Source organism: Suncus etruscus, chromosome 4 (genome assembly GCF_024139225.1).
Source record: "Suncus etruscus isolate mSunEtr1 chromosome 4, mSunEtr1.pri.cur, whole genome shotgun sequence".
NCBI classification, from domain to species: domain Eukaryota; kingdom Metazoa; phylum Chordata; class Mammalia; order Eulipotyphla; family Soricidae; genus Suncus; species Suncus etruscus.
In genome coordinates, this window is record NC_064851.1 from 54,568,670 (window position 1) to 54,581,917 (window position 13,248).

The window sequence follows — 13,248 nt, forward strand, 5'->3', positions numbered from 1 at the left end:
ATAAGTACAAATTTATGTTATGCTTAATTTTTGATAGATCACCTGCTTAACTGAGCATGATCCTTATTGAAGGGAGGTTCCATCTGAATATCCAGTTCTGCTTTGCACTGAGAATATAATGTTCTAAACACTTCAATTAGGACATCTTCTAGAATTACAGGTCCTAAAAGTAATATTCAAACTGAAGTCAATAATGAATATTGGTATGATTATCTGAAAAGAGACCCCATTAAGAGAACATTCAAAACAAATAATTAGTAAACTACAGTGACCCAAATAAAAAATGTAATGGAAATAAAATGAAAATTAGAAAGGGACTGGGTGTTTGAAGCTCATGGAACTGCATTGCCCTCTTCACAATTAATTTCAAGGCGAAGATACAAATCTCATTTTGTACTATGAACATAACTGACAAAAATTTATTATTTCTGTAAAACATCTTTACCTACCTATATAAATTGTGTAACAAAAGTATTTTTAAGTTACTTAAAGCTCTGTGATTATCATAGTTAAAACAAGCAAAGGTATTTTTTAAATAAATTATTCAACTGAATCACAGTTATAAAGTTGCTCATGATTAAGTTTTGGTCATGCCAGCATTCTCATCCCTTCATCAGTTTATATTTCCTCCATCAATGTCCCCAGTTTTCCTCCCTCTGGTCCTTACCCTTTAGTTCCTCTCCTCTCTCTTTCCCTCTCTCTCTGTCTCTCTCTCCCCCTCTCTCTCCTCCTGTCTCCCCCTCTCTCAATCTCTCCCCTCCCTCTCTCTCCCACCTCCCTCCTACTCTCCCTCTTTGTTTCCTTTTACACACTATGGATTGCAATACTGTTCCTTAAAGGTATCATATCTATTTATCGCCATTCAGTACCTAGTTCTTTTCCAGTGTGATCATTTCCAATTATCATTGTCATAGTGGTGACTACTCTGCCCGAACAGTACTACCCATGCCCTCCCCCTCTTCCTCTTATTCTTGTGGCAAGCTTCTTATCATGGGCCAGTCCTCTTGGTTCTTGTCTCTATTGTCTTGGATATTATTCCCATACTATCTTTTTTACTTTTTCTATCTCATAAATAGGTGCAGTCATTCTATGTCTATCCCTCTCCCTCTGACTCATTTCACTCAGCATAATACTCTCCATATCCAACCATGTATAACCTAACTGCATGATTTGATTTTTCCCAACAGTGGCATAATATTCTCTTGTGTAGCTGTATCACAGTTTCTTATCTACTCATCTTTTTTCCAACACTTAGATTGTTTCCATATTCTGGCTATTGTGAATAGTGATACTTCAATGAACATAGGAGTGCAGATGCCTTTTCTGCATTATATTTTGGGGGCCCCTAGGCTATGTTCCCAGAACCAATATTATCGCTGGGTCATATGAGAGCTCAATTTCCATTTTTGTGAGGAAAGTACATACTGTTTTCCAAAAAGGCTGGACCAGTCTACACTCCCATGAACAGTGAGTGAGAGTTCTTATCTCTGTGCATCTGTGCCAGCACTAATTGTCCTTTATTTTCTTCTTATGTGTGCCAGTTTTGTGGTGTCAGATGATATCTCACTGGTATTTGATTAAGCAAGTATATTTAATTATTAATTACACTATGATTTCATGGTACATATACTTTATAAACAATCTTATATGCCAAAATTAAAGCAAATAATAAAATTGTTTCAAATGCTAAGCTAAACTTCACATTTGGAGCAGCTAACAGAACAGTGAATAACTGAACAATATCTACTTAAAGACAGGTTGATGTAAAAATTATAGAATTTGATGGGGCCTGAGCGATCGCACAGCAGTAAGGTATTTGCCTTGCACGCGGCCAACACAGGACAAACTCCAGTTCAAATCCTGGCATCCCATATGGTCCCCTGAGCCTGCCAGGAGCAACTTCTGATCACAGAGCCAAGAATAAATTCCTGAGCATCGGCAGGTGTGACCCAAAAAACCAAAAAAAAAAAAAAAACAAAAAAAAGAAGAATTTGATAAACTGGTTTAGGTAATAGCTCTATTACTTTGGACCGACTGATTATTAAACTTCTTTGAGCTTTAGTAACTTCATCTAAAATGAGAATAGACTCAAATATACAGGAAATAGCATAGTTCCCAGATAATGACCATTCATATGATTCAAATCATATGAAAATGCACAAGATTATAATAGATGTCACCTATTATTATGATAGACTTAAAAAAACTTGAAATCTTCTGTAATAAAATGGATAAAAAATAAACCCTCAAAACCATTGATAATTTAACATTTATTTTAAGAGTTGGTGGGAGGCAAGCATTTTTGCTAACATATGGATATTTACATGTAAAATATAATTAATAGGATTTCTCAATTTCTACCATAGGTGTGGTAATGAATTTCTCAATAGATCTAAAAAAACATACAATGAAGAAAGAAAAAGGCAAAGGGGTGGGGATAAGGAGAGATATAACCCAAATATTTCTGCTCATGTTCTTATAGTCTATAAACTATCAGATAGACATGACAGAGCATGAACATTTTAATTTTAGTAATTAAATCAACACTAAGATTTATTTAAACAATATATTTAAGATGACTCCTGTTAAAATTTGAGGTAAATATGTAACATACTAGTTGGATGAACATCTTAGCAGTTTAGAGTGAATTTTGGATGAAAATTGAGAACTTTAATTTCTATCACCTCAGAATGCAGCAACAAAAATGTTCTCTCTTATTTATACTATAAAATAAAAATCAACAACCACAAGGTTATGCCTTAAAACATTACAACACACATATATACATTACCTAGCTCAGGTTTGTCCAGTAGACTGATTAAAATACGAAATGGTTTTAGATCCTGCATTAAAGTGCTTTCTTCTCCAAATCCATTCATTTGTAAGATCCCCACCATAGCCTTTTAAAAAGAAAACAAAATAAAAACAAAATTTTCCCTAGAGTATTTATAAATACAATCATATATAAGGAAGAGTTTACATCTCTATTGCTTATTGAAATCTTTCAACAGGTGTTTATATTTCCATCGATAGGAGAGTAATATAGGTTACATTTATTTGAGAATAGAAAAATATTTACCTTTTCTCCAGAAGAAAACTTTTTAAAAAAAGTATTCCATAAATTATTTGACTGGATTAACTTATAAAAAATTTATGAAGCCCGAGAGATAGAAGGGGTTGTCTTGCTTTGTATATAGCCAAACTGTTTGATTCACAATAACACATATAGGGTCAGAATAAAAGTACTGTGGGTAAGGTGCTTGCCTTACACATCCATGACTGACTTGGCTTTGATCTCCAGGATCATATATGGTCCTTGAGCACCACCAGAAGTTATCCTGAGCACAAAGAGAGGAGTAAACCAGGAACACTGCAGAGAAGCCTCAAAACTAAAATAAAATTATACATTTTTTAAAGATCAATCTCATGCTCCAACTATTAACATGCCATTATGGAGCTTTCCTATTAGTGATATTTAATAACTATATTTTTATCATTTCACTCATTGATAATACTTTAAATGCTATGTTTTCTCAGTCTATTCTAAAGCATCGTAAATATAAGTTAATAAAAACAAACTTTTGGATCACTTTAACATTTACAACAATAACATTTGCTCACACTTAAATTCTCCTTAACTATGCACATTTCCTGGGGAAACATAGGTTCTAAACACAAATTCCTTTTTGAGCTGAAGTCAGTGAACCCAGGCAAGAATGTGACTAAGAGAGAAAACATACAAACAAACAAAAACAATGGATTGTTGATCAAGAGCAGTGAAAATGCTGTGGGCTGTGGACAAAGTTTGAATAAAAATGGGCCATTTTGAACTAAACATTTTGAAGAGAGTGAGCCAGGCAACAGCATAACTGCTCCACTTGGCTTTGTGGCTGCACATTTGTTCTATGCAAGGAGCCCCACCACAATCTCTCTCTATATATATAGACTACAAAGGTCACAATGGGAAAACAGCGCAGACTGAAGATGCTAGTTCTTTTAGTTAGAAGACTCAATCAACATTAGCTACCTACATAACCTCTCTGATCAGGACTTTAGAGAGCAAATGTTGAAGTTTTTCAAAGAACTAAAAGAAACCATGAAAAGGAAAACCCAAGACTCTAGAAGATATGAGACTAGAAAAGAGAAAGATTCAAACAGAAATATCAGGACTGAAAAACCTAATAAGTAAAATAAAAACCTTACTGGAAAGCCTCACCAGCAGAGTAAAAGCTGCTGACAATAGAATCAATAAAATGGAAGATGGGCTACATTACACCTCCATCCAGCAGAAGAAATTGATGAAGAGTCTTAAAATAAATGAACAGGAGATAAAAAAAATCCTCAAAATAAGACAATAGATATTTGAGGTCAATTTAACAGGAACAACATAAGAAACATTGGGGGTCCCAGAGGATCAGGAAGAAAATCCCTATGCAGAAGCAACAGTCAAAGACATAATCTCTGGGAAATTTCAAGAACTAAAGAGTGCTTGCACCAACATTTTGGATGATCAAAGAGTACCAGCTAACAGAGATCCAAATAAAAGTACCCATGGGGACATCCTAGTCACAATGATGAAAACCACAGAAGTAGAATACTGAAAGCAGCAAGATTAAAAAGAGAAACTATATACCAATAGCAGATGTAAGATATACAGTAGATTTATCACAAGCAACCCTTGAGGTCCAAAGACAGTGGTGGGATATAGTGAAAAAACTCAGCAAAATGAACACCTCACCAAGAATACTTCACCTAGCAAGACTTTCATGCAGGCTTCACATATTAAAAAAAATCATCTCTTGAGACTTTACTGACTCTAAACTAACTGTAACTAAAGTGAAGGGTCTACTTTAAGGCAAGGCAAGCCCCACAAACACACCAAATTACTATAAAAAATGACACAAAAATCTCATAAAATAATTTCTCTCAATGTCAATGAACTAAATGCATCACTTAAAAGACACAGTGGCAAAATTTATCAGAAAATTGAATCCAACATTCTGTTGTCTACAAGAAACAAATCTAAATAGTCAGCAAACACAGACTCAAAGTCAAAGGTTGGAGGACAATCCTTCAAGCATACAACTCCCTTAAAAAGGCTGATGTGGCCATACTAATATCAGACACATAGATTTTAGGCTTAAATGGTTATTAGAGAGAGAGAGGGTTGTTTCTTAATAAGCAAGGGACATGTACACCAGAAAGATAACACTTATAAACATATATGACCATATATGAGTGGTCAACAAAATGCTTAAAACAGTTGTTAATGGACCTGAAAAAGACAGCAACATGGTAGTTATAGGAGACTTCAATACCACTCTGTCACCGCTTGAAAGATCAACCAGGCTAAAATTTAACAAAGAATACTGTATTTGAAGAAAGACATGAAAGAGAGTGGCTTAGTAGACATATACAAGGTTTTCTACCTCCAGAAATCTGACTATACATTCTTATCCAATGCACATGGGACACTTTCCAAGATAGACCACATACCAGGCCATAAAACATACTTCCATAAAATCAAGAGGATAGAAATTTGACCAAATACCTTCTCAGACCATGAATAACTGAAAATAGAAGTGAATTACAAAAATACACAGAGAGAAAAATTAGTACATGAAAATTAAACAACTCACACCTGAACAACCACCACTACACAGAGGAATTCACAGAGGAAATCAAAAGATTCCTGGAAATAAATGAGAGTGAAAATGAGAATGATTAGAATTTTTGGGACACAGCAAAAGTAATATTAAGAGGAAATTGTACTGCTTTGCAATAATTTGTCAGGAAGAAAGAAAGGTCTTACAAAAATAACTTAATGGTATCATTCAAAATTGGAAAAGGGCCAACAACAACAACAAAAAGATCCTATAGATCATACTACAGATGCTAGAAAGCATTTGACAAGGTCAAACACCAATTCATGATTAAAAACTCTCAATAAGATGGTAATGGAAGGAGCTTTTCTCAATATAATCAAGGCCATTTACCAAAAGTCCATGGCAAATATTATACTCAATGGGGAACAACTAAAAGCCTTTCCTCTAAGGTTTGGCAGAAGACAAGTTGACCCCCTCTTGCCACTTCTATTCAATACAGTACTGGAAGTACTTACCGTAGTAAGTATTTCAGCTCTCACTGTTTGGAGATGATCTAATATTATACTTAGAATATACTAAATATTCTACCAAAAAGCTTCTAGGAACAATAGATTTACACAGTAAAGTGGCAGACTACAAATTTAATACACAAATATACATGGCTTTTCTGTATACAAATAAGGAAAAAGAATAGAGACATTTAAAAAAAATAACCCCATTTCAATTGTGCCTCAAAAAATCAAGTACTTCAGAGTCAACTTAACTATGGAATAAAAGACCTATACAAAGAAAAAGAAAAAAAAAAACACTGCTTCAGAAAATAAAAGAGGACACAAGGATATGGAGATATATAATCTGCTCATGGACTGGAAGGATTAAGTCACTGAAATGGCAATACTTCCCAAAGCTTCCTAAATTGTACAGATTTAATGCATGATATTTTTCAAAGAAGTGTATCAAACACTCTTGAAATTCATTTGAACAATAACTTCATGGATAACTAATAATCCTTGGGAAAAAGACTATGGGAGGCATCACTTTCCTAACATTACACTGTACTGTAAAGCATAAGTCATGGGTATTAGAATACAGACAGACTCTCATTTTTATTTTAGAATTTAGAATTATTTAGAATATTTTAGAATATTCAAGTCTATTTCACTGATCTGAGAGTCTGTCTTTATTCTAATACCCATGAGGTCTGCAAAAATAGAAAGTAGAACAAGATATGCTTTTTCAACAAGTGGTGTGGGAAAAACTGGTCAACTATATGCAAAAAGTGAACTCACACTTCACTTTAAACCATGCACACAGGTCAAATAAAAATGGATTAAAGGTCTTGATATCAGACCTAAAGTCATAAAGTATATAGAGGAAAGCACTGGTAAAACACTCCATTACACTGAAACTAAAGGCATCTTTATAGAAGAAACACCACTGATCAAGGAAGTGGAAGAAAAGATAAACAAAGAACTATATTAAATTGAGAAACTTCAGCAATTCAAAGGAAACAATGAGTTGGATACAATGGCTCCATAGAATGGGAGAAATTACTCACCCAAAAATCATCAGATAAGGGGTTAATATCTAAGATATACAAGGCACTGATAAAAGTTATTAAGAAGAAAAAAATCATTTAATTGCATCCAAAAATGAGGAGAGAAATGAACAGACATTTCATGAAAAAAGAAATACAGATGATCAAAAGCACATGAAAAAATTATCCACATCACTAATCATCAGGGAAATGCAATTAATCACAACAACGAGATATCATCTCACATCACAAAGACATACACATCACAAAGAACAAGAACAATAAGTGCTATCACTTATGCTGTGATAGTCTCATCACTGGTGGTGGAAATTTAGATAGGTGTAGCTTGCACAGAAAACAATATGGATATTCCTCAACAAACTAGAAATCGAGATTCTATATGACATTAATATCACTCCTAGGGATATAACCCAGGAACCCCAAAACACCATACAGAAAAGCCCTATGCATTCCTATGTTCGTTGTAGCACTATTTACAATAGCCAGAATATATAGAAATAACTACACAGGACCGGAGAGATAGCATGGAGGTAAGGCGTTTGCCTCACATGCAGAAGGTCAGTGGTTCGAATCCCGGCATCCCATATGGTCCCCCGACCCTTCCAGGGGCGATTTCTGAGCATTAGAGCCAGAAGTAACTCCTGAGCGCTGCCGGGTATGATCCAAAAAAAAAAAAAAAAAAAAAAAAAAAAAAAAAAAAACTAAAAAAAAAACAAACCTACAGAGAACTACCATAATCATGTGAATGAATGAGGGAACTGGAAAGCCTGTCTGGAGTACAGGTGGGGTGGGGTGGAGGGAGATTTGGGACACTGGTGGTGGGAATTCTTTACATGACTGAAACCTAATCACAATCATATTTGTAATCAAGATGTTTAAATAAAGAAAAAAAAAAGAAAAAATAGCCAGAATATGGGAATAACCCAAATGCCTGAGAATAGAGGAATGGCTAATGAAACTGGGCTACGTCTACACAAGCAGCTGTTAGGAAAAATTAAGTAATAAAATTTGCTTATATATGGATTGATATGGAGAGTAAAGTGTTGAGTAATTTGAGTTAGAGGGAGAGGGATACACTTAAAATAATCTTATGGTAATAATATCCAGAAACAATAGAGATGAGAGCCCAGACGACTAGTCCTTGAAAGGAAGCTTGCCACAAAGAGCATTGAGTACAGTTAGGGCAGAGAAGAGTCCACTATGACAATGATAGTTGGAACTGATTGCTATGGACAAGAACTGTGTGCTGAAAGAGAATAATGTGATATGCATGATATCCTTTCTTCAGCAATATTCCAAACCACGGCATCAAAAAATAAAGAAGAGAGAGACATAAAGAGAAGTAAAATAGCAGGTGAGGGAGGGAAACTGAGGACACAGGTGGCAGGAATTGTGCACTAGTCAAGGATGTTGCATATTCTATGACTGGAACTCAACCATGAAATTTTTTTTAACCAGGGTGCTTAAATTAAGTCATTTTATACATCTATTTATATATAAAAATAATATGATATATAATATATATTTATATATGTATGTATGTATATGTATAAAAGAAAATTAGAAAGTAATTTTGAAATACCCAGTGCACTCATTGACATAAGCATAAACCATTACTGGAAGCTAAATCACCATATAAAAGTCTGCTGGGGAATTGTGCATCGTAGTTTCAAAGTCGAGGTATTATTCTGATTATAAAAAGTAATAATGTATTTTTAAATAATATATAAAGTGCTAAAACTTTTTTTACAGAAACCTGACAAATGCCTCTTTACCAGTGAACCAACATTAGTGGTACAACCTGATACATGTGGAACATATATACAGCGTAATACTATATAACTGTAAGAAACGATGCAATCATACAATTTGCTGCAACATGGGTGGAACTGGAAGATTTTATGTTAAATGAAGTCAGAGAAGAATAAATACAGATTAGATTACTTATATATGGTATTTAGAATAACTGCATGAACAAATGCAATGGTTTAAATTGGGGTTTTCAAGAACACTCTAGATCCCAGAGTATAGTAAGAAGAAGAAAAAAAATCAAGGGGCCAAGGGATCTCAGGTGTTCTGGTGGCGTTAAGAAAAGAGAGAACTAAAAAAAAAAAAAAAAAAAAAAAAAAAAAAGAGAGAACTAAATATCCAAACCAGAGTCAACAACAATGAAATCATGAAACCCAAACTTTAACAACTAAAATTAAAAACAGGTCTATTGGGCCCGAAGAGATAGCACAGCGGTGTTTGCCTTGCAAGCAGCCAATCCAGGACCAAAGGTGGTTGGTTCGAGTCCTGGTGTCCCATATGGTCCCCCGTGCCTGCCAGGAGCTATTTCCGAGAAGACAGCCAGGAGTAACCCCTGAGCACTGCCGGGTGTGCCCCCCCCCCAAAAAAAAAACACACAAAAACAAAAAAAACAGATCTATTACGCTGGCAGGCTGGGGAAGGGGATGGTGGCTTAGGATGCATTCTGGTGGAGGGAGGTTGACACTGACGGTGGAATTGGTCCTGAAATATTGTGTTTGAAACCTAACTATAAATACCTTTGTTAATCACAATGGTTTAATCGAAAAATAAATAAATAAATAAAATGAAAAAATAAGTTTCTAGATCCACTTTTAACTTTTTGCTGTTGTTTTCTGCAACAGAACACTGTTCTCAGGGCATACTCATGGCTCTTAAGAATCACTCTTGGCAGGACTCAGAGGAAGGATCACATGGTGTGCAGGGATAGAAAAAGGTAAGCCACATGCAAGACAAACAAACTACCCACTGCACTATCTCTCCAGCCCAGAAATGTTAATTTGAGAGGGCCACTATCATCATTAATTAAGCCATGAAATCACCGTATTTTAATAAATATTAAAATGATCATATTATCAACATCACCACATATTAATAAAGTCATTAAAACAAAGTATTTAAGATATGGATTTACTAAATATACATTAGAAATAAATCTAGTACATAAGTAAATTATTGTAGTCATGCTACAGTCATTCTTAGAAAGCTGATGTCTTTTTATGTATATTTATGGTTTTTTTTATCAGCAGGAGAAAAATAGAGGTTATATTTTTTGTGAGATAAAACAGAATTTGCATTTTCTCTAGAATAAAATCAAGAAAAACAAATCCATCAAGTATTTAAATGGATTACTTCATATATAAAAATGTGCTTTAAGGAGTCAGAGAGATAGCAGAGATCTTAAAATTCTTTTAACTACAGTTTCAGGGGTCCTCAAACTTTTTAAACAGGGGGCCAGTTCACTGTCCCTCAGACCATTGGAGGGTCTGACTATAGTAAAAACAAAACTTATCAACGAATTCTTATGCACACTGCATATATCTTATTTTGCAATGAAGAAACAAAACAGATACAAATACAATATGTGGCCCGCCATAGTTTGAGGACCACAGGTTTAGATCATGCTAACATGGGTATTAAAGTTTATACTTTTTTTTTTTTTGGTTTTGGGTCACACCCGGCGGTGCTCAGGGGTCACTCCTGGCTGTCTGCTCAGAAATAGCTCTTGGCAGGCACGGGGGACCATATGAGACACCGGGATTCAAACCAACCACCTTTGGTCCTGGATCGGCTGCTTGCAAGGCAAACGCCGCTGTGCTATCTCTCCGGGCCCAAAGTTTATACTCTTGATGTACATAATTACCACACCTCATCATCACCAAAATGCCCAAAAACTTGTCCCAATAAACTAATATCATTTTTAGTCCACTTCATCATCCCCTTTCTAACACCCTTTCTCTTCTGATCAGCTCAGTTGTGTAGAGAATTTTACTAAAGGAGATCAGTTTTACCAAAAATTAAAACAGAATTTAATGACACATTGTTTTTTATGTGGTGGTGCTCAGGACTTACTCCTAGCTCTGTGCTCAGGGATCACTCCTGGTGATGCTCAAGGGACCATATTGGACACCAGGGATAAAACCTTGGTGAGCCATCAGCAAGGCTAATATCTGCAAATGTTCTATCCCTGTACTATCACTCTGACATCAGAAGTTGATGAATTTTATATAAACTCTTTACACTGTGAATTACTGTTAAACTTCTTACATAAATGTAGTTGTCAAGAAATGAAACAAATGTCAAAAGTAAAATGAAAACATTTGTACCTGGACCAACAATTCTTTTGAAAAGGTAGTGAAGTAGTAAGTGGCATGTTCTTCAGGATTACTGTGTCTTGTGCTTCTGGGTCCTGTGATGGCACCGTTGTTATCAAAACCTCCATGGGAACAATAAGCAAAATACATTACAATGTAATTCTTAAAACTAGTTTTCATCAAACACTAAAACAGCAAATATTTCAAAAACAGCACTAAACACTTACCAATTAGTAGCCCAATCAATGTCAGCAAGAGAGATCATTTTAGATAGTTTAATAAGGGAAACCAATTCAGTATGTACGTTTCATAGTATTGTTCCAAAAATATCCCTCTTTTAATCTTATGGATAGGGAAATAAATACTCAGAAGATATTGGATGAATTATTATGGTGTCCTCTCATTCTAGGTGGTAAGGATTTGTGAATACAGTCTGATATCCAACAAATAATGTGGAAGTACAAAGTGCACACAATCCTGCACTGTCACAGTGGGAGAGACTGGTGTTGTGTGGAAGAGCATTTTAATCCTGTCTCTTTTGATGACTGCAAAGCTGGAAATTATGTCAATATTTTGCTTATTAACTTATTTATCATTCTTTTTTTCATTCTTATTAAAACCTCAATTTATATGGGGGAAAAGTCTCAAATCAGGGACATGCCTTATCGATGAAAACTGTTGAATTTGAACTAAGAAATTTTTGAAATTTCTTCATAGAATATATAGTTCACTGTTTATATTTAGTATCTACTGTTAGAATAGACACAAAATTGGGCAATACTTTGTAGGCAAATTTCCTCTCATCTTTTCCCACCTAAGCGGACACACATTAGACACCTACCAAGAAGCCAGGCATAAAGGCGTCGGTTCAGGGACATATCTCTCCTGAGAATAACGTGAAGGGCTGCAGACAAGATCCTGATCATGTCAGGTCGAGTCGCCTAAAAAAGTAGAAATGTGGTTATGTTTAATAACACGTAAAAAGAAATTACATTTTCTTTAAAACTTCAAGGCATATAAATCATACACAAGGTATAGAAAGGTAACACAAACTTTCAAACAGAGGGATGCTTATTTCACACATTGGTAAATAATCAGAAAATATAGGTACAACCCTGGCTCTGTGCTCAGGGATCATTCCTGACAGTGCTCAGGAATATATGATCAAATATATGATCAAATCTGGGTCAGCTTTGTGCAAAGTAAGAACATTATATTATCTCTCTAACCTAGCTATAATAAATGTTAATAATTTCCACTTCAATCCAAGTCTTTTAAAGATAATGTTTCATTATTTTACACAATATATAATTAAATTATTTTAAACTATAGTTTAGGTCATGCTAACAGGGGTATTAAAGTTTATACTCTTGATGTACATAATTACCACACCTTACCATCACCAAAATGCCCAGAAACCTGACCCAATAAACTAATATAATTTTTAGTCCACTTCATTATCCCCTCTCTAATATCCTATCTCCTCTGATCAGTTCAGTTTTGTGAGAATTTTACTAAAGGATATCAGTTTTACCAAAAATTAATGTCATAATTTTTTCTTTCGATTTTCTATTTTTTAAATCATGTTGCTTTTGGTTTCCTATAAACAAATGTATTATGATCAGTTATGTCAATTATGTAATGCATTTTCTTTAAATATATTAAAAATGGAAAAATAAAAAATAAATAAAAACTAAAAAATAAATGTCATAGCAAACAAAATCATTATTGGTATTTAAAATACTGCTAAACATTTTAGAACAAAATCTTGGGGCTGAAGTAATAGCATAGTGGTAGGGCCTTTGCCTTGCATGCATCCAACCTAAGACAGACGCCGGTTTGATACCTGGTATCCCATATGGTTCCCCGACTCTGTCAGGATTGATTTCTGAACATAGAGCCAGGAGAAACTCCTGAGTGCCGCAGGGTGTTAAACCCACCCAAAAAAGAATAAAATCTTGAT

General features: G+C 34.7%; 1 protein-coding gene across 2 annotated transcripts in view; it reads right to left on the bottom strand.

Annotated features, from left to right (window-relative positions):
* The window catches only part of DOP1A (DOP1 leucine zipper like protein A), an 81,553-nt gene that overhangs the window by 50,123 nt on the left and 18,182 nt on the right, over window positions 1–13,248 (bottom strand). Inside the window, exons 6-9 of one of the 2 annotated variants that reach the window (XM_049772179.1) lie at window positions 12,127–12,226; window positions 11,298–11,380; window positions 2,792–2,900; window positions 43–163 (exon numbers count right to left, since the gene is read on the bottom strand). In XM_049772179.1, the coding sequence (XP_049628136.1) occupies window positions 43–163; window positions 2,792–2,900; window positions 11,298–11,380; window positions 12,127–12,226 (413 nt within the window). Of the gene's footprint in view, window positions 1–42; window positions 164–2,791; window positions 2,901–11,297; window positions 11,408–12,126; window positions 12,227–13,248 lie in introns of both variants that reach the window. The other variant, XM_049772178.1, reaches the window with a different exon arrangement.